Below are 26,936 nucleotides of genomic sequence, written 5' to 3' on the forward strand. Positions count from 1 at the left end.
TTCCCATGATCCTAATGTCCCCTTAGATAGAAGATAAGAGTTTTGAAGGCACTGTCAAAGGAGCATTGAACTTGGCGGGGGCGGGGTGGGTGGTGGTGGTTTGCACAATGGCTCAGTGGTTGGCATGGCTGCCTCTCAGCACCGGGAACCAGGGTTTCATTCCAGCTTTGGGTGACTTTCTGTGTGGAGTTTGCAAATTCTCCCTGTGCCTGCATGGGCTTCCTCTGGGTGCTCCAGTTTCTCCAACAATGTGCAGGCTAGGTGGATTGGCCATACTAAATTGTATGTTGTATCAAGGTATGTGATGACTGGGGGCCTAGCCATGGTAAATGTGGGCTTACGGGGATAAGGTGGGATTTTCTTCAGCGCAGACTCGATGGGCCAAATGGCCTTTTTGGCACTGTAGGGATTCAATGATTCTAAGTCCAGTTTGTGCACTATAGTCATAGAATTAAGATGGTGGATAGCCTACTGATCAAATGCAATGTATCATCCTGAATAATGTTGAGCTTTCTGAGTGTCATCTTAGCTTTATCCATCTGGACAAATGAAGAATATTTGGTCACTCACCTGATTTGTCTTTGTGTGTGGCAGAGATGTTTCAGGGAGTTTGAAGGGAACCCATTTTACTGCAGAATACACTGCCTGTAACTGCTGTTATTACGCTTGCATTTTTGTGGTTGGGCTGGTTCAATTTCTGACCAGAGTGCCTAGGACGTTGATGCTGATATTAATGCAATTAGATGTCATTGGCAGGTGGTTAGAGACTCTCCTATTCAGGATGGTATAGAATTTTTAACACAGGAACAGGCCACTTGGCCTACTCAACCTTTGATCCACATAGGCAGATGGAAGTATGCTACTTTTTCGGAACTGAATGGCTTAATATTAGCCCAAACACTGAGGTTCCTGCAAATGTACTCTACGCATGTGGAATTGTATTGAATGTTGAATGTTTTGATTTAATTCATCTCACCTTATCAACATTTACTTCCATTCCCTATTTTATATCACGCATTTGTTTGCTTCTCTTCTTGTTGGAAATGTTCATTATCTGGCACTTGTACAAAGCGGTTGCTTCTTGTCACTTATCTACTATGCTCAAGCACAAATGCTCCCCAGGTCTTGCTGAATTTTCTCTGAGTCCTTCAGGTACTAACAACCCTCTGAAGTGGCCAGGATTCGGTCTCAAACTTAGCTTACTCTGTGGTTACCACAAAGTATGCCTTGGTAAATGTGTTATACTAGAAAAGGCTCATTGAGGAAACTGTATGGCATGTTGATGGATGGAACTTGACTCAATCCCCTCTTCTAACAGAAACCAGCTAACTGGGATAAACAAGTAGTTTACTTGGAGAAGCTATAGTCCCTCATTGTTTTCTCCATGGCAACACCTTTGTCAATTAGCATTGCCTTGTCAAACCTGTTCTCCCGTATCATGAGATAACAAAGTGTGGAGCTGGATGAACACAGCAGGCCAAGCAGCGTCTTAGGAGCACAAAAGCTGACGTTTCGGGCCTCTGCCCTTTGTGCTCCTGAGATGCTGCTTGGCCTGCTGTGTTCATCCAGCTCCACACTTTGTTATCTTGGATTCTCCAGCATCTGCAGTTCCCATTATCTCTCTCTCCCGTATTATGAGAACTGGTGATCATTTGGAGAATGCCATTCTTGCATTTGTATTTGCCAGATTAAATGCTTCAGCAAGTATGTCCTTGTATTGCAGCGATCGTATGTTTATCACCCCCTCAAAATATATTGAAGATAACCCAGACTGTAACTTTTTCTTATCTTAAAGGTAAATGCTCAGTGTTGAGTTCTGGATGCAATTTGATTGGTCAAACTACTAGATTTGAAGCAAAACACACTATTCATATGCTATCGTTAAAATACAACAAAAGAAAGAAGAAATTGGAATAACTTAACTCTATTAGAAAATTTAGCAGAATGATAGGTTATCTAACTACTAAACAATAACTGTTCCAATATAGCGACATCCTAGAAACACACCCTTGGTTAAAGGCAAACAATAAAACAGATTGTCTCACATGTAATTCTAGCAGAAGAAAGAGCACCCTAGCTTTCGGCTGCAACAGAGAGAGCAAAGACAGCTTCCACATCCAGCTTCAAGTCCACAGCAGCTGCTACTGAAAACAACAAACTACAAATCTTGGTTCTGTTGGAGCTTGCCCTGCCTATTCATGCTGCTTCTATTGCTTCTATTTTTAAAAAGAAACCAAGGCTTCACAAGCTGTTTACTTTATAGATTTTCAATAGACAGATCTGGACCTCTGCCTTAAAACCTCCGTTCAAAATTAAAGGACAAAATACACCTCTTAGAGCCATAGCATCCTCACAGACCCAAAGAGCCTGGGTTCAAATTCCGCCTGTTCCAGAGCGGTGTCACTACACACCTGAACAGGACTTTTTGTGTGACTATATGCTTCAACAACATGAGCAGCGTCTTGTGTGAGATGTGAATGCGAATCCTGTGCAAAATTGGAAGTTCACAAACCCGATCAAATATGCGAGGAATGTTCCTGACAGAGTAGATTTCTTCGCGGAAGCTCTGGGAAGTATGGGACCTTCGTAACCAAGGCATTTCTTTACTTAAACTGCTACAGTGTACAGGGTGTGGACTGTGTGGTCTGTTCAGTCAACACAAGCAAGGCAGCCACATTGGCTGATCCCAGCAAAACTGACCTGGGCAGGCATGTGAGGTTCAATACAAAAGGGGCTCAACAGAAAAGTTACTGATTAAAGGTGGGAGGATAATGCAGGAAGTTAATTTTTGGGGCATTCTAGTTAGCAGTTTCAGAGAGATCATGAGGAATGGAGGTAGACAACTGCAAGATAGAGGGGAGACTCATACTGATAGAGGCAAGGGACACAGAAAGATGCGAGCTGCATATTGAGAGTGGGAAACATAATGGAGACATGAGACATGTTGGTGAGGGTGGAAGAGCAAGTGAATTGATTAAGGGTCAGTGCAAGGCTAAGGGTGGGTGTGGGGAGTTCAGGAAAGTTTGAAGGAAGTCATACAGCTTTAATTGCAGGACAGATTGAAGAATTACAGGGGCGATGTCAGCCACTTAAGCGTCAGAGACTTCAGTTATAACTCCCTGCAATAACTGTAGGATCATGAACTCACTAGAATGTGACCCAAGTCCCCTCCAGATGGATGAATGAATGTCTTTGCTGAATGGTGTATCATCTGAGTGTACCGATTTCCACATACTCCCCCCCCACCCCCCAACCGTCGATCCTCCAGAGGCATGGTGTTAGAGATGTTCCTGGGGGATTGGGCTCATCTTTTGTAATTCCTGGAGTGGAAGTAAGATTCTAAAACTGCGCAGAAAGAAGAAACATTTCTAAGTTAATAAAGTGTGAAGCTGGACGAACACAGCAGGCCAAGCAGCATCTCAGGAGCACATTTCTAAGTGTTGTGAGCCACGAGCCAAGACCCTGTTAAGTTGTTGATGCCTCTTTTGCTGCTACTGCTACAACAAAGTGGAGACCTTCTTATGAAATGGTGAACATCTTGCTCTGACCAAGAAGGGAGATGGCTTTTTTCTACCAGTCCATGGGTCACAACACAAGTTATTTGCTTTCCTAGCTCCTGCTATGGCTATGCAGATACTTTCCCTAAATTGAGTTTAAAATGAAAAATCCACAAACCAGATTTATTTCATAATCAGCAAGTATTAATTTATATTGAACAAAACGTACCAATCACAATGCAAAATTAGTTTACACATTTATTCTGTTATATGGAAATATAAATGTTTGCCCTTCTAAATAATCCAAAATCACACGCAGATAAACACTCACTCACACACAGGATAAAGGGAAAATAGATTTTTATTTCTGCAAGGATTCAACTTGGAAAAAAAAACCTTTGTCCAACAGGCCTTAGTTCGTGAAAGGAATAAAAGGATATATGGAATGTTTAGTTGGCTGTCAGTCTGGTATTCTGACCCACAAAGTCAGATGTCACCAAATGCAAGCAGGTACCTCTGGGATCATTGCCAACACATCTTGCTCAGGAAGCATAGTATCGAGGATTCTTCCAGAAGATCTTCAGGAGTACAGTTCAGATGAGGCCAGCGCTCCAGTAGCACATTGGACCCTCAACATGAGTGTTTCCAGAAATAGGAGACAAGGGTATCCATCCCCAGGCTGACCACTGCCACTAAACAAATAATCTCCAAAACACAGCTACAACCACAGTTGTGTACAGCCAGGGATTCTGCAGTAAACAAACAGTTACCACAAGACACATGACCGTCAAGAAATTTCTCAGAACAAATATTTTGTGGAATTTTCAACAATCTCTTTAAAAATTAAGAATCTAGGTGTCCATATTTGTTCACACTCATTACAAAATATGACTGACTGAAACAATATCAATCACCCCTTTAGCGCAGGAACCTTTCCCTTCGGTGTCCTGCCATTTCTGTGCCTATACTGCAAAAGGATCAGCAGTATTATGCTAAGCATACCTCTTCACCCCAGCATCAACCCAACAGGTACATTGGCGCTTATTGTTCATGTTCTTCGCCTGTAGGCACAGAAGAGAATTAAAAGACACTCATATGTGTACGTGAACATTTTCAGCTTGAGATGTCGGCCCTTTGAGCCGTATCACCAAAACAGACATTCACAGCCCTGGTAAAGATAATGTGCCACAGCAGATCTGAGGAATTAAAGGTTCTGAATGAATGGTGATTTTGTTTCAAAGAGTTTGACTAAGGAAAAAGAAATAAAGTATTAGATAAGCTGTGTGAGACTGAGACACCTTCGACTGAAGCCAACTTTTGTGGTTGCATATATGTCCCATATAAACCTCTGGTAGAAATATATCAAATATGTACATTTTCCAAGTTGAAGTGAAAGGTTAGTGCCCTGATGGTGCTTGAGCTGAGTGTTGTAGGTCCTTTCATGTCTAACCTGTGAACCTGGGCAGATATGTGAGAGCTAACATTGCTAATCATGTGGTATGTGTAGTGAAACATTGATAGCTGTAGTTCAATGCAACATATTCAGTGTTCTTGAGGCATTGATGGAGATGCCTGGCTCCTAACCTTGTGTGTATCAATCCTCTGCAATTTCACAATGCTTCATACCTCTATAGTACAAGGTTGTATTGAGTAGACAGTGGCAGAGCTCAGGGGATCATTCATCATTTTCCAGCACTGGAATCAGGTTCTCTTGGGTATCCCACAGGCCGTGATTTTGTAATGACCTCCAAGCTCTCTTTCCCAGTTGGAGTGAGTCACCTATTATCATCTCATGGAAATTATGCACCTATTCTCTTTCAAACAGCCTGCAGGAGTATTTCTAAGGAGGTGCTGCAGACTTTCTGTTTGACATCTCCAGGAGTAGGTGGGGATGACTAACAGACATCTGATGATGCTCTTGGTTCGCAGGGTGTGAAGTGATGTCCAGATGCCTTTTAAATAAGAAGGTTGGAACCGAGGAGATCCCACTGCTTTAAAATTTTCTACCCATAATATTTGGTGTACACTTGTGCGTGCATGTGGAATGAGCTGAGAAGAACCCAATTTCACAAGGCAACCTGACCAGCTCCTAGATGAAGGGAATCCCGCTTTGAGGTTGTATGCTACATTTACTGTCCAAAAAAACACAGATTCAGCCTTGTCATTTTGGAGGATTTTGTGTGGAACGGAAACATATACCACATTTTAGTGATAACACTGTGTGAGGCTGGATGAACACAGCAGGCAAGCTGCATCAGAGGAGCAGGAAAGCTTGACATTTCAGCTTGGGACCCTTCTTCAGAAATGGGGGAGGGGACTGGGATTATGAAATAAATAGGGAGACGGGGGACGTGGCTAGAAGATGGATAAAGGAGAAGATAGAGTGAGAGGTCGAAGAGGCGGGGTTACAGCCAGTGAAGGTGAATGTAGATGGGGAGTTCAGGGAGGATGGACAGGTCAAGGTGGGTGGGATGAGGTTAGTGGGTAGTGGCTGGGGGTCGGGCTTGAGGTGGGAGGAATGGTTAGGGAGCCGGGGACTAGCTGGGCTGGTTTTGGCATGTGGTAGGGGAGGGGAGATTTTGAAGCTTGTGAAATCCACATTGATACCCTTGGGCTGCAGAGTTCCCGAGCGAAATATGAGATGCTGTTCCAGCATCTTTCATCTGGTGTCATTGTGGCAATGCAGGAGGCCCAGGATGGACATGTCATCCGAGGAGCGGGGAAGTTCACGACTGGGAGGTGTAGTTGTTTGTTGCGAACAGAGCGTAGGTGTTCCGCAAAGCGGACCCCAAGCCTCCGCTTGGTTTCCGCGATGTAGAGGAGCCCACAACAGGAACAGCAGATACAGTATATAACATTGACAGATGGGCAGGTGAACATCTGTTTGATGTGAAAAGTCTTCCTAGGGCCTGGGATCGGGGTGAGGTATAGGGAAAGGTGTAGCACTTGCTTTGGTTGCAGGGAAAAGTGCCGGGTGTGGTGGAGCTGGAGGGAGTGTGGACCGGACAAGGGAGTCATGGAGACAGTGGTTCCCCCCCTTGAAAGCACGTAGGGGTGGGGAGGGAAAAAAGTGTCTTTGGTGGTGGGGTCATATTGCAGATGGCGAAAATGTCAGAGGATGATGCGTTGGATTTGGGGGTTGGTCGGGTGGTACGTGAGGACAAGGGGGAATTCTGTTTTGGTTATTATTGCGGGTAGGGGGTGTGAGGGATGAATTGTGCAGGAATGAGGGAGACACAGTCGAGGGCATTTTTGATCACTGTGGAGAGGAAGTTGCGGTTTTTGAAAAAAGAGGACTTCTGGGATGTTCGGGAGTGGAATGCCTCATCTCAGGAGCAAATGCGGCAGAGTCGAAGGAATTGGGAATAGGGGATGGCATTTTTTCAGGACGGTGGGTGAGAGGAGGAATATTCCAGGTAATTGTGCAAGTTGGTAGGTTTAAAATGGATATCGGTTTCCAGGTGGATGCCAGAGATGGAGACAGAGAGATCCAGGAAGGAGAAAGAGGGAGGAAGGTATCCACCTGGAAACCGATGTCCATTTTAAATCTACCAACTCACACAATTACCTGAAATATTCCTCCTCTCACTCACCTTCCTGTAAAAATGCCATCCCCTATTCCCAATTTCTTTGCCTCTGCCGCATCTGCTCCCGAGATGAGGCATTCTACTCCCGAACATCCCAGATGTCCTCTTTTTTCAAAAACCGCAACTTACCCTCCACAGTGATCAAATATTCCCTCGGCCGTGTCTCCTGCATTTCCCGCAACTCATCCCTCACACCCCCTACCCACAATAATAACCAAAACAGAATTCCCCCTTGTCCTCACATACAACCCGACCACCCTACAAATCCAATGCATCATCCTCCCACATTTCCGCTGTCTGCAATCTGACTCTACCACCAGTCATTTTTCCCTCCCCACCCTTATATGCTTTTCGGGGGCACCACTCTTTCCATGACTCCCTTTTCCATTCCACACTCCCACCACTCCCGGCACTTTTCCCTGCAACCAAAGCAAGTGCTACACCTTTCCCTATACCTCACCCCCATCCCAGGCCCAGGAAGACTTTTCACATCAAACAGATGTTCACCTGCACATCTGTCAATGTTATATACTGTATTCGCTGTTCCTGTTGTGGCCTCCTCTGCATCGAGGAAACCAAGCGGAGGCTTCGGGACCACTTTGCAGAACACCTACGCTCTGCAACAAACACATACACCTCTCAGTTGCGAACCATTTCAATTCCCGCTCCCCCCCACCGCACTCCTCGGATGACATGTCCATGCTGGGCCTCCTGCAGTGCCACAATGACACCAGACGAAAGATGCAGGAACAACATCTCATATTTCGCTTGGGAACTCTGCAGCCCAAGGGTATCAATGTGGATTTCACAAGCTTCAAAATCTCCCCTACCCTGACCACATGCCAAAACCAGCCCAGCTAGTCCCCGCCTCCCTCACCATACCGCCCACCTCAACCCCCACCCCCATCCCCTACCCACTAACCTCATCCCGCCGACCCCGACCTGTCCATCCTCCCTAGACTGACCTATCCCCACCTACCTCCCCACCTACATTCACCTTCACTGGCTCTAACCCCACCTCTTTGACCTGTCTGTATCCTCTCACCCTATCTTCTCCTTTATCCATCTTCTATCCACCTCCCCCATTTTCCTATTTATTTCAGAATCCCCTTTCCCTCCCCCATTTCTGAAGAAGGGTCCTAACCCGAAACGTCAAGCTTCCCTGCTCCTCTGATGCTGCTTGACCTGCTGTGTTCATCCTGCTTCACACCGTGTTATCTCAGATTCTCCAGCATCAGCAGTTCCTACTATGTCTTTACCACCTTTTAGAGTTCATTTGTTACTCGGCATTTGAAGAAGACTATGAAACCCATGTGGAAAAATTCTAGGACATATTGTTAAGAGTTCACCATCTCACTTTAACCATTTGTTCTGGTAATTCTCTAAGCACTGGAAGGGTAAACTCTGTGAGTCTTTATTGGATGTATTACACGAGCCACTGGAGGAGAGGAAGTGCTAGTCATTGATATCTTGCCACAGTTTCTATTTGAGCTTCAAAAGGAATGAGAGGAGGTGATCAGACTAGGAATGAGAGATAGAAGGAGCAGAAGAGTGAAGTGGCACTATTTCTATCCCCTCAACCCACCCCCATGCTGATGGTACAGGGTTACAAAGACATGTGTTGTCTCGCAGGAACTGGGCATCATTAATCTTACTAAAGAAAGCTGTTTGGCCCACTCAGAGAATTAACATAGTAATATGGCACGAATGAGTTTCTTCCCTACTGAGCCAGTTTGAGAAACTTCGATCAAATTCAGATTACGCATATTAGCAATTTGAAGCAAAAGAAACCCTTAGTTCAGCATTAATTTAGGATTTGTTTTCATCTTGCATCAAATTAACTGCCAACTGTAATTACATCTGATAATTTGCGAATAAAGCTTAACAGCGTTGTCGTTGAAGATCAGCTTCATTTCTGATCTTAAGTTTGAGGGAAGGTCTTTGATAAAATAGATGAAGATGGTTGGGCCGAGGACAGTGCCCCGAGAAATACTCGTGATGTTATTCCTAAGGCTGTGATGATTGGCCTCAATTAACTACAACTGCCTTCCTTTATGCTAGAAAAAAGTTCAACCACTGGAGCATTCTTCCCACTGATTTTGATTGGCTCTATTTTTGCAGGAATCATAAAGTCATAGAGTCATGCGGCATGAAAACAGACCATTCAGACCATGCCAACCATAATCCCAAAATAAACTAGTCCCATCTATCTGGAAAAAATAATGCATTCATTCCACATACTGGTCCAGTCTTACTCCAATTCGAAGGCAATCAGAGATTTTTGATACCACACTCAGTCAAGTGCTTGATGTCAAAAGCAGCTGCTCTCACCTCACCTCTCAAATTCTGCCTTTGCGTTCATGTTTGGACCAATGTTGTAATGAGTACTAAAGACCTGTTGCAACTCAAAATGTGTATTGGTTAATAGGTTACCACTGAATAAGAGCTATTTGATAGCATGAGAATTCACACATTTCATCATTCTGTTGATCATTGACAGTAAACTGTTGGGGCAGTGAATGGCCAGACTAAATTTGCCCTGCATTTTGGCAACAGAACATACCTGGCATTTTTCCAAACTATGGGGTAATTGCAAGCGTTGTTGTTGGGCTAGGTTTGAGTAAAGCTATAGTTAGTTCAGGAGCCCAGGTCCTCAGTAACACGAGCTGATATGTAGTAACGGCTGTGTTTCTTGACATCATAGAGAATGAATCAGACTGGCTGAAAACTGGCTTATGTGATGATGGACTTTTTAAATTTCTTTTTCATTCATACATGGGATGAGGGTGTCACAGGCAGGGCAGCATCTATTGCCCAACCTTAATTGCACAAAGAGAATTAAGAGTCAACCATGTTGCTGTGGGTCTAGAGTCACATTTGGGCCAGACCATGTAAGGATGACAGTTTCCTTCCCTAAAGGACATCAGAGAACTAGATGGATTTTTCTGACAATCGATGATGGTATCATAGTCAAAATTAGATTTCCAGATTTTTTTAAAATTCAAATTCTGCCATCTGCCATGGCAGGATCCAAATCTGGGTCCCTAGAACATTATCTTGGTCTCTGCTTTCACAGTCCAGTGATAATACCGTTAGGCTATCACCTCCCCATGCTCAAGGGAAGACTAACATTGATTATCCACTCAGTTCTTCTGGGACAAAGATGGTTGGAAATTTTTCATCCTTGTATTGGCTCTGCCATGGTTGAGGATGGGGATATTTGTGGAGCCTCTCCCTTTGATTAGCTAATAAATTGTTCATCGCCACTCACGACTGGATCTGGTGGGACTGAAAATGTTTTGGTCTGATCCGTGGGCTGTGTGATTGCATAGCTCTGCATATTCAATACTGTCTCCCTTGGTTGACATGAGTATAGTGTTAGGATGTAGTTACACTACCTTAGTTATTCATTTTGTTAGTATGATTATCGCTGGTCGTGGCATCCTTTCCTAAATTCCTGATTGAACCAAGGTTTAGCACCTTGGCTGTAGGGTAAATTCAGAATGACAGTTATACCAGGTTTTCACAGGACTTTCTTACAACATCTGAGATGCAGATAGGGTTCAAGACTTCATCCTACAGGTCTGTTGCACCATGATACTAATGGTGGTCATCATTACTTGGCCCACTCTCTGGTAAACTCATTTTAGGCTTCCCTACCAGTCGATTTGAAAGCAGTGGGATAGAGTGGGGAACTGTAAAATCCAACAGGTCCTTGAGTCTGTTGAGGCTCTTACATTGGCACTATTTTTAAACAAGAACAATACATGCATTGTTGGCTGGGCCAGTGTTTGTTGCTTATCTCCAGAAGACAGTTAAGAGCCAACCACATTGCTCTGGGTCTGGAGTCATGTGTAGGCCAGACTGGTTAAAGATAAGAGATTTCCCTCCCCAAAGGTCATTAGTGAACTAAATGGTATTTTTTTTTAAAATGACAATCAACAATGGCTACTTAATTCCCATTAATCCAGATCCTAATTCCAGATTGTTTTGAATTCTGCAGTGGAATTCAAACCCATATCCCCAGAACATTCACATTGGGTTCTGTATTGCTAGTCCCATGACATTGCCATTACACCACCACCTCCTCTAAAGGGCCACCTCCTAGCTCCACCAGTACTGTACACCAGTGTGGGATCTCATGTTAAGTGTGACATGTGGCAACTTTAGGTATGCATGTGTTGGTGTCAAGTAAAGGGATAAGGACTCCAGGGCCCCTGTTTTTACTGAATGTACAAGAACCTTAGAAGTTTGATCTGACCTGTTGATTATGGAATTGTTTAATTCTGATAAGGCCATGCTTCTTCTGCTGTTTAGCTCTCCTTTATAAGGGCTGAATTACCTTTTGTCTAGAGGCTACTAACTGCTCTTAAAGTTCAAACCCTGTGCAGCTGGGGCTGTCTCAGATGGTCTGACTGCAAATTATTCCAGCTTACATTGGTGGAGAGAGATAGAACTGCTAAATAGTCCTTGCAAGTACTGATTACCCACTCCAAAATACCTCACCGATGTAATTTCCTATGAGCTTTGTAACCCAGTCCAGGAGAAAGCAAGAGTCTAACTCCAATATGCTTCCATTGTCAAGGCCTAGAAACTGAAAAAAAAGTTTTACACCACTTTAAGTGGGTCTGCATTTTCCATTTGCCATAGATTATAACAGTTTTCCTTGCTACTGTTAAACATTGTTCTGGTAGGAAGTAAACACAACCATTGTGTATCATTTAATGATCTTTCCAATTAGTCGATTTTAATATTGTAGAATACGTCCTTTGAGAAACGCTAATTGACGTTTGATATTTCCTTTTGTGATTGATTTCTCCAGAACAATTCACTGCAGCAATTACATCAGAATGAAAATCTCCTCTCAATATATTTAGCAAATCAGTGATTGATAAGTAAGCCAGTACGTTCATGGAGGAAGAATAAAAATAAAAGCATATGAACTAATCACTAGTCATTCTGAATTTCCTAGCATGGAAAGGAGTCTATTAATTATTGATAGTTAACTTTAAAGTAGAAAAAAAGGTCCTTACAGATTTTTCTTCTTTCCTTTTGCATTCAGGCAAATCGGTGGTGGATGAAGGAGCTCAGTACATTCATGGGGCGAGCATGAAGAATCCCATTTTTCAACTGGCCAAAGAGTATGGCCTTCTTCAGGAAGTATACAACAAGTCTGATGGTAAATGGTCAGTGCTCACCAACACTCAGAAACAATTCGATGATGACTTTGTTAAGGAAATGGAGAACCTAACTAATTTTCTGTGGGAGCAAACAACCCTTCGTTCTCAAGGAAGGGAATACGCAGAACTTAGAAGCATTGGTCAGGTCTATCTGGAGGAAATAAAGAAGGTCCTCTCAAACTGGACTGACGACTCTCCCAAATTCAGGAGGCAAAAGCTTGGTTTCCTCAATATGATGAAGAAAAATCTATGCCTATATTTTTCATCGCAAAACCTAAATGATGTGTCTCTGCAGGAATTTAGTGAATATGAAGATATTAATGGTGGTGACCTCAACTCTCCACGGTTAGTAATAAATAAGTAAATTGTCCATTATTTGCCCTGTAGTTACATAATTGCACAAGGTTGAATAGCTATTGATAATGACGGCAAAGATTCCAATTTCTTTCTATCACATGGCTAACCAGGAATCTCTCCCATTCATATCATCTGCCATTGGCATCCGTAGAAGGATACGTTGGAATGTCTAGTGTTGCAGTGGGTTATTATCCCTGTCGTAGTGCCAGAAACTGAGGAAGGTGCATTCATATCACAAACAAACATGGTCTGAATCATCTGTACATCTTTCCAAAGAGATTGGAGCCTTTATCATCACTACACAGGTCCAGAGTACAACATGCATGTGAAAGTTCAGGTTGCCCTGCAACTCACACCTGCTAACTGCACTGTAACATTGTAATTACTACAAGTTTAAATTTAGTGATACAAAAGGCAATTTATTGATGACAAACACAAGATTGCACCATATCTATTATCTTTAGTAAAGTTTAAAATATATTTCCAACATTTAGCAACCAAAACTTTACAGGGAGGAAAGCGGGAGGTGAAATAATGTCTCAAAAAATAAAATGAAGAAAAATTCAGCATGTAAGATCTGAACAAAATCTGTGATCAAATAGTTGGAATAGTGTAACACAAAAGCCTATCCTTGACTGGGTGGAAGGAGGGATGGCCAATTTTTTTTTAACTCAAACACATGCCCCTGAAGTCAATCCTCTTGAGAAGATGATGATGAGATTCAAACCCATGTACCAACCAAATTGAGGAGAAACAATTCTTTTTAAGAACTAAAAAAATAAAAAAAACTCCAACGTGCCATGTTTCATGTAAGTTACCCCAAGACTGCTAGCCACAAATTGTTATACATTACCATATCCCACAGTTATACCTCTCTCATAGCAACCACAGCCCCAACCAGCTCCATACCACCATACTGCTTTCGTGCAAGTGGCACCTCAACAGGACATATAGCTAACTTGCAATTTACACTTAAAATATCTTATGTTGTTCACATCTTCAGATTCAGCCATCAAATCTTCGTAACGCAGACCAGTCGCATGAATCAGTTACCTAGTGTTATCTCAAATGCCATGATTTGGCATGTATGCATTGCTATGTATACATTGTGCATTGCACAAGAGAGCTGATGCAAAAGAGTCGAGAGGTAACAAACTATTATAGCGTCTTAGAGCCATAGAGATGTTCAGCACAGAAACAGACCCTTCAGTCCAACTTGTCCATGCTCACCAGATATCCTACATAAACCTAATCTCACGAGCCAGCATTTGGCCCAAATCCCTCTAAACCCTTCCTATTCAGGATGTGAGTTTGCTCACATCCAGAACCTCAACCTGAGCTACAAATCTTCTCAAAACTCGCTACCTTCCTATTCATGTACCCATCCAGATGCCATTTAAATGTTGTAATTGTACCAGCCTGCACCACTTCCTCTACCAGCTCATTCCATACATGCACCACCCTCTGTGTGAAAAAGTTGCCCTTTAGGTCCCTTTTAAATCTTCTTCCTCTCACCTTAAAACTTTGACTTTTAGTTTTGGATTCCCCTAACCCAGGGAAAAGACTTTGGCTATTCACCGTATCCATGCCTCGCAGCCTCCAATGCTGCGACCCTAGCAACATCCTTGTAAATCTTTTCTGAAAGCTTTCAAGTTTCACAATATCTTTCCTATACTAGGGGAGGCCAGAATTGAACATGGCATTCCAAAAGTGGCCTAACCAATGTCCTGTACAGCTGTAACAGGACTTCCCAAATCATATACGCAATACATTGACCAACAAATGCAAATGTATCAAGTTATTACAGAAGTCTTAACAATGCACAAAGAAATCATGGCATAATCAATAAATTAGAATGAAAAATTATGTTTGACAAATTTGTTCAAGTGTTTTGATGATTTCTGTTTGATAATGTCACCCACGAAAGCTTAAGCTAAGTAAGGAATCATGGAACTGGCAGTAATATCTTGATATGGACAGAAAGTGGCTGTGGGAGTAATCCAGATATTACTACCCTAAAAGACCCTTTTTTAACCTCCTGCCTAATTTCCTATATTGCCTCTGCAGAACCTTGTCCCTTTTCCTTCCTATGTCTTTGCTGTTAGCATGTACAAAGATATTCCGCTGGTCTTCGGAACCTTCCCGGAGAGATCCTTGACCCTGGCACCAGGAAGCAACATACCATTTTGATGTCTCACAGCTGGCCACAGAAACATCTGTCTGTGCCCTAGACTAGTATAATTGATTGTTTGGAACTTGCAATACCTCACATTACAGTCTCAGTACCAGAAACCTGGCTATTGGTGCCATATTTCCTTGAGAGTCCATGATCCCCAACATTAATCAAAACAGCACACTTGTTTGAGATGGGGATAGCCTCAGAAAACTTCTTCACTAACTGCTTACCTCTCCTACTTGACCCAACAGTACACCATCTACATGACTGTATCTGGGAGATAGCAAGAACTGCTGATGCTGGAGTCAGAGATAACACGATGTGGAGCTGGAGGAACACAGCAGGCCAGACAGCATCATAAGAGCAGGTCAGAATCCAAAACATCAGTTTTCTTGCTCCTCTGATGCAGTCTGGCCTGCTATGTTCCTCCAGCTCCACACTGTTGTACCCGACTGTATCTGCAGTTTTTTTATCTTCCTGAAACTGCCATCCATCGCACTTCCAGCTCCTGTAAATTCCTCATTGCCTCTAACTGCTGCTTCAACTGATCCATGTGATCCAATAGGATTTACATCCAGTCATGCTTGACATTCTCCTTAATCTCCCATGTCTAACAGGAATAGCACATCACTGTACTAAAAGCCACCTCTGCACCTTAAATAATCTACAGACCCAGAAGATACCCAAAAAGTATAGTTTTTATACTTTCACAACACAACACAATTTCCAAAAACTCATCATGAGCATAATCTTACTGCTCAAAAATACTGCTCTAGGATAACAACATCTATATTTCATATTAAAAATGTAATCAAGAGACAAATCTCAGTAAAACATTTTCAAAACACTCTCCCCACTGCCTATTATAGATTTGCAAAACAAAAAGTGACAGGTTAGGATTTAAAAAATTTAGTCTTAAAACCAAACACTTAGCTGACCAGGTTCTGAAATCATCGCCGGTCACTCCTAGCTCCTGTGAGTATTTTTGATAATATGGTCTCCCAAAGTCAGCTGTGAAATTGCACATAAGTTTATAAAACAATGTCGCCAGAACAGAAGTCCTTGTGGTCCATACATTATCTCATCAGGTAATTCTGCTAACACTGATGTTAGATTCAATCTCATGGCATAATCTATGTGCTAAGACAGTTTCAGATGTCCCATTCTATTCTCCAATAATATAGGTAATATTATTTCAAAATGCGACAATCATTTTTAACAGGATTGGTAATGGACAGTGTTAAACTATACTAAACTATAATCTTCAATAAACATTATAGACTCATTGGCTGATATTTAAGATGGATGCATCATATTTGGTAAATACATTTATTAATGAGCCAAGTCACATCAACTGATTCATAGAATTGGCCACAAGGGCTTTGTTAACAAGTCACCTTGTGCTATTTCAGATTATTCCTCAAATTAATCTCTAATCTGGTAGAAGAGATCCCAAGGGAGAAGCTGCTTCTGCAAAAGCCTGTTAAACATATCCAGTGGAATGGAAGTTTTGAATCGGAAACTGGCAAACTCTATCCAGTCAGGGTAGTGTGTGAAGATGGGGATCACATTCTAGCTGATCATGTCATTGTGACTGTTTCATTGGGTAAGAGAAATAACAAGACCCTTCAGCTTCATTCAAAATGAGAATGTCACAAATCCTAAATATTGAAGGGGATGTGCACTAATCATGTCATAACATTTTTAAAATGAACAGTCGTGATAGCAAACTTGGGGTATAAGCATATATTAAGACAAACATAAAGAACTCAAGGATTTTCAAAACGGGTCATTTTTGAATTAGGAAATGTTAAATGCTTTAGCACTGAAGTCAGCTGGAGCATTTGGTGGAAACTCACAGTCATTGAGTGTTTATTCTTAGTGTTAGAGCACTGCAAATTGCATGGTGCTGCAGAGCTGTAGGATTCATATTTGGTTGACCCCTCTCTACTAATTTCTAAGCACTGAAACGAGGAAGTTAGTGGGCAGGGATTGTATAAACATCAATTGATATAACCTTAAAAGAAAATGTGCAAATAAAAAATAATATTTGTATTAAATTACTTTCCTGGTTAAATCATGATGGCTTGAAGAAATTCAGTGTTTCCCCCTGCTCTGTGCTATCCTCTCCAACATAACTACCCATTCCTTTCACCCCACTCGCCTCAACTTCTCATACTGTTCAGTCATAGTGTATGATTTGACCTTGATTTGAACTTTTGACACCTATCCCCTATGTCACAATGGCTGCTACTTCGACTTATATTACGTCTGCTGCCTCTGTCCCTACCTTAACCCAAAGCTTTCTGCAACCCTTGTCCAGCTATTTATTATTTCTAGACAATGCAGTACTTTTCTGGCTGGTTCTTCTTCCATAAGCTTCTGTATTTCTCAAACCCAGAAGTGTATGTCTCATCCTGCGCCAATTCATACCCATCCCATCACTCCTATGATTATTAACATGTGCTTCTGGTCTCCAATGCATCAAATTTTAAATTTTTGTCTTCATGTTTAAGATGCTTCATGGCCACACCTGCTCCACCCCCACCCCCCCACCCCCATAAACTCTTCCCATATGTCCCTCCTCTAAGGCAATGTTTCAAACCCCTTTCATCAACTACAAGCTTTTAGCCACCCCTCTTACTATATCTTCTTTGAGTCATTCATGCTTCTGAGGACTATCTCAGGTAATTTTTCACATCTGAGGCACTGACAGAAAGCAAGTTGTTGCTGTACTGTTAGGTCTCTTGAATATGGTCAACAAACCATTTTTAAAAAATCTCACTGAAGAATAATAAAATGTGGAAATGTTTGTGTGCTTCAGGTACTTAAGTCTTAGTACATTTCTGATCTGAAATACAAGCCATAAATAATTTGAAACACTCTAGTAATAATTTATAATTCTAATTTAAAGGGAAGAGAATTATTAGAAATAGAAAATTGTAAAGATCAGTGATTACGTCCAAGAATGCCACCTTATTCAATTGCAATTAATTCATTAATTTCCCTGAGTTTCTTTACTAGGTTATCTGAAAGAAGCAGCAGAGGCATTGTTCCAGCCAAGCCTCCCAGCGGACAAGTTGCATGCAATCAGAAACATGGGCTTTGGTACAACAAACAAGATTTACCTGGAGTATGAGGTGCCCTTTTGGAACAGTTCAGAACACTGGATTGAATTGGTTTGGGAGGACGAAACTCCATTTTCTGGTTTGAAACCAAATCTAGCTGAGTGGTGGAGACGCATTTTTGCTCTTGATGTGCTTCATCCAGTAGAAAGGTATTCAATTGCAAGGCAATAAATGAAAGTGGGATTAAGAACTATATAATACTTTTCTGGGAGTAAATCTGATAATTGAGGCACTGCAGGTGAGCAGACAGATTGCTAACGAAATTAAGAAAGGAAAGATGACATTTAACTTTGGGCATTCTGATAAAATTATATTGAATCACTAGAGAAACCGGTAATGTTTGCCTTATGGTCATGACGCACGATGGAAGATTATTGAGGAGGTAGAATTTTTAATTAATCAATTAATCTCAATTGGTAACTATTATAAATCTATCTTTGCAACTATGGGAACATCTGACATTTGTTTATTAGTTATTTGCTAGTTAAAGTTGTTGGCTGAAGTTTGATCTGTTTAATAGATATGGACATATCCTTTTGGGATGGAGCTCAGGGAGAGAAGCAGAGTTTATAGAAACACTCAGTGAAGAGGACCTAGTATCAAACATTACCAGAATCCTAAGACAATTCACTGGTAAGATTTCTTAAGGTTTTCTTAATTCTTAACGCACTGGTCCTATGCTGAGAGTACAAAGCTGTGTGTGAACACAATATGGCTCAAGAGTAATGTTAGAATTCTGTAGCTTTGATTTGTTTTGTCTATGTTGTTTTTTAACGACATATATCTAGCGTAAAAATGTCATTGATAGATCTCCTTGCCTACGCTTTATAATCATATTACAAGATGAATATGTTGCATAATCACACACACAAATGTCCATTTGATCTCAATTTGAAACATGGCCTTGGTAAAAAACAAGGCCTCCATCACTGACTGGAGTCTTTCCAAACATTTCCTTACCTCCTTTCATACTGTCTGTCTGGTCTGAATCAAGGTATTTCAAATATTTATACTTTCGCTTTTTCCCACAATAGGTGAACCCTCACTTGCCTCTCCCTCTTTCAGTTGCAACCCATGAATACATCAGTTGTTCTGCTCCACAACTATATTATGTCTGCCCTTGTTAATGCCCTTCCCCTCCTTGGCCTGTCCTTAAGCATGATGATCAACTGAACTGGCTCTTCACCACTGCAACATCAGCCCAATCAACTTCAAATGTTACTGTCACCTCCCCTTCCATTGCCAAATCTTCTTATTGACCCACTATCTCCCAAAGAGCAGACATGACTCCATTCTGTTTTTATTACATTATTCCTTCTCATTGTGCTCAATTCAAACAAAAATGAAAGAAAATCATAATCGTTTCAAGTCCACATTCATAAAGTCTCTTTTATCTCTCATCCCAAATTCCAGCTCCAATAGTGACCTTCCAACAGAGCACTCACCTATTTTCGTGCGCACTATGTTCTCCCTTTCTGCTTATTATTTGACTATATTCATGTGATCTATGAAACCTATCACCATTTTTGATTCTTTTTCATGGAATGTGGATGTCTACAGCTAGTTGACCTTGAGAAGGTGGTAGTGAGCCACCTTCTTGAATCACTTCTGTTCTTGTGACACACAAGGCGCACCCTCAGTGACTTTTCAGGAAGGATTTCCAGGAGGCTGGTCCGCCAACAGTGAAGTACCCTCCCATCCAATCTCCTGATCATCTTCAAATTGTCAGTCATAAACCCATCAACATTTAGCAGCTTCTCTTTCTCTAGCCTTATCCCTATCCTCCACAAAACTGCCATTATCAAACCTCCAAACAGTGTCTCTGGTCCTGTGTGCTCTTTAGTTAATACCCTCTCCATTCTGTCCTTCCTTCTGTAACTGTACCAGTGTATTGCTACCTTTCAAAAATGATCCCAATTTTCCTAGTAGAAAGTCTTCAAACTAGCTTCCTTAATCCCCCAATCCTCCCGAATATGTAAAGTTTCCACTTTTCCCCTTTCCCTACCTGCTCAAAATAATTTATTTTGCTGTTCATTCTAAAAATACTTTGAAACATTATCCTGCAAGTGGAATGTTATGAAACTATCACTGATCAAATTGTATCCACAATCTTTCTACCATCATGATAAAGAAAATTTCCCAAATTACCACAATATCTCCTGAGGTGACATGCTGGGATGTTGGGAAAAAAAACTGCCCTCACAAAACAAACAAAAAAATTTGTATTCTGAACTGAAAACAAAGGTATTTCGAATAGAAGATACTTCCCCTAGATTTTCTTTGATTTAATATATTGTTTTGGAGTGGCATGGGTCTCATTGCAATTTGGCTATGTGTTGTTTATTTTGACAAATGTATATACGTGTAACAGACTGTTTTAAGGATTGTTTTTTAACTTGTTATTTAATCTGATGAGGTTAATGAAAATATTTAAAATTACATATTATGGAAGTAGGGATTATTCGCTTACAGCAGCATTAAGCTTTCTTGTTAAATTTCCTATCTTATCAGTCATTGCGGATAAGATTGAAAACCTGCCTTTCTGTACTTACCTTGGCCTTGCTGTAAAACAATTAGCAAATGGATAATCTTCCATATACCCATTGTTAGTTCACATGACCCCTGGTTTTGTCTCTAGGAAGACCCGTGCCACAGCCTAAAAATGCTTTTGTGACAAAATGGTTCAGTAACCCTTACACTCGGGGCTCCTACTCCCATATATCCATCAATTCAACTGGAGACATGATTGACACACTGGCTGAGCCTCTACCGCAGGAAGGCGATGATGGACATCTGAGTGAAGTAAGTGAAGACAACCGGATAATGTAAAATTTGCACTTGAAAGGGCAGATATCGTGCCACAGGGGGACCACATTACAAATTTGTATGGGGGAGTTCAGTGATGAGAGTAAATATTTTGATATCACCATTAGGAAAGGAACTGTACATGCACTCACTTTTGATTGTGATACATTCAGTCTACTGAAGCAACCAATATGTATTCCAATTAAACTTCAACGTTCTAAGTTTAAATAAGAAGCCTGAGATGGAGTTAAGTGTGCACTTGGCAATGTTCAGTATATGCAGTCATAGACTGTCTGAAAATAACAGTATAACAGTAAAGATTCCCTGTGGTGATACATTTGTCCCTGGAGAGGCTGATGCCACTTACGACTAAAATATCTTAAAACATCCCGTGGTTGGATGTCCTCAATGCATTACATCTAATGATTGGGTTATTAGATTCACAATCAATTTCAGTCTCCAGTGTTTCATACCATTTGGTAACTAATTTAAATAAATAGACTTATGAGGTACCAAAATAAGAATTTAACGAACAGGCTTTGATTAAATAAAAGTGTTTCATTGTTTGTCAAACAATAGAAACTTTAGGTTTAGATTTTATATGGATTTTGATGACTGGGGTAAATGTGATTCAAAAATTGGCTGCTTTAAGCAGGTGATTATAATAAAGTTTCTCTCACTGGAACAGTCCTTGGGGATTTTCACCATCACTTGTGTGACTGGTAGAGAATGTATTGAAAACGAGAGAGATGGGGCTCTTCTTTTTTCGCAGATTACAAATAAGCAGAAACAATCAAATGAGGAAAATAGAAGCAAAGCACTGAATTTTACCAAAAATCAACCAAATGTCAATGTTGGTGAGTTCCATCAAGCATCACTCCCTGTGTGGCCCAGTGAGATTTCTCTCATTATTCTCTGAAACTCGCCTTTTTACATGCACCACCTCTCTGTGGCACTCTGCTTGTCCAATCAGCCTCTGGCCAGAGGTGAAAGTGCTCACCACAGTCAGGACTTTCCAGGATTCTTGGTGCCATCTTCGAAGCCCAGCTGTGTACCGGTCATGAATTGACAGACAGGAAACATTTCTCAGAGCAGTCAGGTGGTATGGCTGACATTTCTTTGCAAATAACAGTGAGCACTCAGAAATTTACTAGCACTATAAGCCAAGCTACCCAGTTTGCCTGTCCTTATCCTATCTCAGAACCCCATATAAGGGAGTGTTAGTCTTTCCCGCAATAACCAGTATAGCCTACCATCTTCTCTTTGTTCAATATACACTGAAAAGTCTTCAACATTCACTTATTAAACAATAGTAAAAGTGAAGGAAGGAAAAAAAACCTACATTTGTTTCTGGGAACGGACAGAACCACTTGCCTTTTCAGCAACAACACGCTGGCAGGCAATGAGTGATCACTGCACCAGCTCATATCTACAGGAACAGGGTGTCAATTAAGTCCTGTCTGACACTGCAGTGTCCTATCATGAAGTGGAGGTGCTGGTCTTGGACTGGGGTGGACAAGGTCAGAAATCACACAACACCAGCTTATAGCCCAACATGTTTATTTGGAATCACAAGCTTTCGAAGGACTGCCCCTTCATCGGGTGAAGGAGCAGCATTCTGAAAGCTTTTGATTTCAAATAAACGTTTGGACCATAACCTCGTGTTGTGTGACTTCTGACCATGTTCTGTCATGCAGTTCCTCCTGCTCAATGTCCTCATTTTCTTCCTCAGAAGACTGTCACTACACTCCCAACTCTTCAACATTAATCACATCCCTCTTTGTCTGCTTCAATTGTGCAGAGTACAGTGTGCTAGGATTATGTATGAACTTTGTCTGATCTGTGCAAGACCAATTCAAGTATCAGAACCTCATTTTCGGGAAGCCTACCATCTGCTCTACAATGCTCCAGTTGAGGAATGGGCAGCATTGTATCTATACTCAGCCTCAGTCAAGGTGTTGTACAATAGAGTCATGTATGGTTGTAGAGATTAGCCTTTGTCTCTCCGTGACCTTCCTTGTAAGACACTGGGCCTTAATACTTTAGCATTCTCCACCACCCAATAGGAAATAGAGGTTTCCAGCAATGAGGGATTTGAAATGCCTCTACATGGACCTTTGACATGTCGGACCTTCTCAGCTCAGCCAGCAAGTCTACAACCTCATCCACAACTCAAGCTACAAATCTTCTCAAAAACTTTAAGAATGGACTGTATTCTGAAGAAAAAGTGCTAGCCATGCTACACAACTACAGTGATAGATTGCAGGGGATGCATGTTATTATACCTCATACGACAGCCCCATTTCATTGAGAAGGGCAGCGTTGTATATGAGAGCTTGTTGGCAAATACTTACTGTTTGAGGTGAATGGAAATCAGCCCTGTGCCCTTGTGCAGCCTTAGGTGAGGTGATGGCCTGGTGGTGTTATTGCTGGTCTGTTAATCCAGAGAGCTGGCTAACATTCTGGGGACCTGTGTTCAAATCCTGCCATGGCTTTGGTGGGATATGAATTCAATAAATATCTAGAATTAATAATCTAATGATGACAGTGAATCATTGTCCGTTGTCAATTATCGGGATAAACCCATCTGGTTCACAAATGTCCTTTAGGGAAGGAAACTGCCGTCCTTATCTGGTCTGGCCTACATGTGACTCTAGGCCCACAGCAATGTGGTTGACTTTTAACAGCCCTCTGGGCAATTAGGGATGGGCAACAAATGCTCCCTAGCCAGCGACACACTCATCCCGTAAATGAATTTAAAAAAAGATTAGAGATTGTCTTGGTGAAGTTCTCTGCAGGTGCCATTTTCAAGCTTGCCTGTGATTATTTCTTTCCAGAGATGGCTATCTTCAATTAGTACTGACCGATAACATTGTCAGGATTGCTTGTGACCTGAATTTGTCTCCTATGCAATTAAACATTGCATGCATTGCACACACAGAATTCTAGGATTACACATAAATTCAACCCGTACTGTGAAAGTATCTGATTATTGCAATTGCCCTTTGAAGAAATTCACATCATTCATAAGCAATGCCCATGTGCTTAGACTGTGAAATAAAGCAGTTACTCTGCTCACTGCAATTAATTTCAGTCCTGGAGTATTGTGGAGCCTGTTAGCCTCAAAGATTTGGGAAGAGGACCCCTGGGGGAGGCTGTGGTTATATTGTTCGGATATGCTGAGAGTGTCCTGTCCAGCTCATTCACCTTAGCTGGAATTTCCACAGTGTCGGGAATTCCAGCAGGACGGAAGTGAATGGCCCCATTATTCTAGAGAATCTTGAGAGGAGAGTTCAGCAATGATTCTAACTTTTGCCCTCTCCCTCTGGGTATCTGCTGGCATCACCTTGTCTCCTCGAGAGGAAGAGGCACCTGTAGTGAGACTGAAGACCATCACCCCCTCTCACCTTGCTGCTAATGCTGAGTGTCAATGGTTATATAGCTACAGTGCAGGTCTGCATGCATTACTAACAGCTGTACTTGCTTTCCATGGCAGCCACCGACTGGTCCTGACAAATAGATAGATAGACACATATCATGGTTCTGCCGATGTTGGGTGGATCCAGTTTACCAAGTGTCTGGCACAAAGCTGTGAATGAGCATTTGCACTAAGTTATTCATGGCCAAAATACATGGGGTCATGTTCTGCCTGAGCTTGAGTTAGTTCCTGGTCTCTGGCTTCCTCTGAGTGTTATCAGGCTGGGGTATCTTTTTCTTAATTGGCTGTGAAAAAGTGTCAATGATGTGCTTATCGGATTGTGCTCTCAGACCTGATGTGGGTAAAGAATCTGCTGAAGTGAAAGTCTCTGAGCCAGTGGAGGGTGAAGGAGAAAGCCTCGCAATGTCTGAAGTTGGAAGTGGAGGAGCTGCTGGTGAGGTGGCATCTTTGGCCAAAGGCTTGCCAGTACCATAGATTCATGCATAAGAGAACAGACTTAGTTATGCAACAGGATTAGGTACTTAAGCACATTCAGAATATGTCCACAGTGGTGCTAATGGGAGAGAAGCATTACACACCCCCAATGAATCTTACCTGGTAGATTTCTCCCATGAAATTCCGCAGCATCTCCACATGAGTAGTTTTGAGGCTCTCCTGCAATTTTAAGGATTTTCTCCTTGCAGGAGAGATGAATATTGGCAGCCTGCCCTTTCAGAAATGATACGAGGCATTTTCCCCTGCAACAAAACTAAAGGAGGGATTGAGTGAGATCAGAGTGACTGAAAGGACTGTTAATGGCAGTGCAGGAGCAGGAAAGGTGGTGAGGTGCCCCAGGTCAGTGGGTAGGAAGCACAAAGGCTAGGAAGCCTCATTAGTCTAGAAGGATAACGTGGACGAGAGCCATTGTCCAAAGATGCCACATGCGATGTGCAGGACATTGGTTAGGCCACTGCATTCAATCCTGGTCTCCCTGCTGTAAAGATGTTGTTAAACTTGAAAATGGCAGAAAAGATTTACTAGGATGTTAAAAGGGTTGGAGGGTTTGAGCTATAGGGAGAGACTGAATAGGCTGGGCCTATTTTCCCTAAAGCGTCAGGTGCTGAGGGGTGATTTTAGAGAGGTTTATAAAATCATGAGGTGCATGGACAGCGTGAATAGCCAAGATCTTTTTCCCAGGGGAGGGGAGTTCAGAACTAGAGGTCATAGGTTTAACAAACAACACAAAAATTTCTGGAAAAACTCAGCAGGTCTGGCAGCATCTGTGAAGGAAAAAACAGAGTTAATGTTTTGGGTCCGGTGACCCTTCCTCAGAGGTCATAGGTTTAAGGTGAGAGGTTAAAGCTTAAAATGGACCTAACGTGTAACATGCAAAGGGTAATGCATGTATGAAATGAGCTGCCAGAGGAAGTGGCAGAGGTTAGTACAATTACAACATTTAAAAGGAATCTGGATGGGAAATTAAAAAAGAAGAGTTTAGAGGGATATGGGCAAAATGCTGGCCAATGCGTCTACATTAATTTGGGATATCTGGTGAGCATAGACCAAAAGGATCTGTTTCCTTCCTGTACAACTTTATGACTCTAATAGTGAACGTGGTTTGCTATCAGCTTTGTGGGATGTGTGTGCAATTGCGGACTTGGAGCAAATACGAAGTGGATACAGAGAAGATGGCTAACTTACCCATGTGCAGGGCAAAATGACTTGCCTGTAGGGAGGAGGGTGGGAGGAATCGAAAGAGAAGTTGTTGAGGGTAAGGACAAGTTCGGCTAGGCAGATGAGGATGTCTGATGAAGGGTCTAGGCCCGAAACGTCAGCTTTTGTGCTCCTGAGATGCTGCTTGGCCTGCTGTGTTCATCCAGCTCCACACTTTGTTGACTTGCCTGTAGCACTGCTGTATGTTCCATCTGACCAGGGAAACGGCACTGACCCAGGCTGATGCCAACATCTGGTGCCAGAGTTTCCACCGGTGGTCCTGGGCAAGGTGGAAAGCCCTCATCCTTACCACTCTGCCCACCAGGATTTGCACTCTAACAGGGAACTTTACCGTGTGGAAAATACCAGCTTTCAGATATACCAAGATCCCATCTATCATTTCAAGTGATGGAAAAGCTCTTACAGTAATTCAAAGAAAAGCAAGAAAGTGATCTTTGACATCCTGGTCAAGGTTTATCCTTTCAACCAGCATCATTAAGGCAGATGACCTGGTTGTACAATTCACTGCTGTTTGTGAGGCCTTGCTGTGTTCAAATTCGCTGCTGTGTTTCCTGAAAGACACGAGGGCTATTTTCTGTAAGTCGTTAATTGGCTTTAAAGCACTTGTGGTGAGGTTCTGTGGCTGTGAAAGACAGTACATAATGTTGGTTCTTCCTTTCTTTGATGAGGAATGATTTTGTGTGCTTAAGAGCTGTTCGCTCTGTGCACTTGCCTACAGTTCACAATCATCATGTCCCTCTGATTCCAGATGATGCAGGTTTTATTTGCTGGTGAAGCAACTCATCGGACCTACCACAGCACCACCCATGGAGCACTGCTGTCGGGCTGGAGAGAGGCTGATCGACTGATTAATCTCTACTCCACCAGTGAGGAACAACATCAAACAAATAAGTAATTTAAACTTATCCATGTAATAATAAGTAGCGACATTTGAAACTTGATTCATCAACATAACCAATTCAATCAATTTTTCACCCTTTATTTTAATTTCTGGCAGCTACCAGATTGGATAAGCTGGGAGATAGTATGAATTGCAGATGCTGGAGTCAGATAA

The 26,936-nt window shown here is 42.0% G+C and overlaps 1 protein-coding gene across 2 annotated transcripts in view; it reads left to right on the forward strand.

The window, feature by feature from the left end:
- LOC125455319 (peroxisomal N(1)-acetyl-spermine/spermidine oxidase-like) overlaps positions 1-26,936 on the forward strand; it is a 70,658-nt gene that overhangs the window by 7,247 nt on the left and 36,475 nt on the right. For both annotated transcript variants that reach the window (XM_048537099.2, XM_048537098.2), the window contains exons 3-8: positions 12,147-12,609; positions 16,210-16,403; positions 17,822-18,074; positions 18,446-18,558; positions 20,564-20,727; positions 26,631-26,773. In XM_048537099.2, coding sequence (XP_048393056.1) covers positions 12,194-12,609; positions 16,210-16,403; positions 17,822-18,074; positions 18,446-18,558; positions 20,564-20,727; positions 26,631-26,773 — 1,283 coding nt within the window. In that variant the 5' untranslated portion in view covers positions 12,147-12,193. The remainder of the gene's footprint in view (positions 1-12,146; positions 12,610-16,209; positions 16,404-17,821; positions 18,075-18,445; positions 18,559-20,563; positions 20,728-26,630; positions 26,774-26,936) is intronic.

This window comes from Stegostoma tigrinum, chromosome 10 (genome assembly GCF_030684315.1).
Source record: "Stegostoma tigrinum isolate sSteTig4 chromosome 10, sSteTig4.hap1, whole genome shotgun sequence".
Classification (NCBI taxonomy): domain Eukaryota; kingdom Metazoa; phylum Chordata; class Chondrichthyes; order Orectolobiformes; family Stegostomatidae; genus Stegostoma; species Stegostoma tigrinum.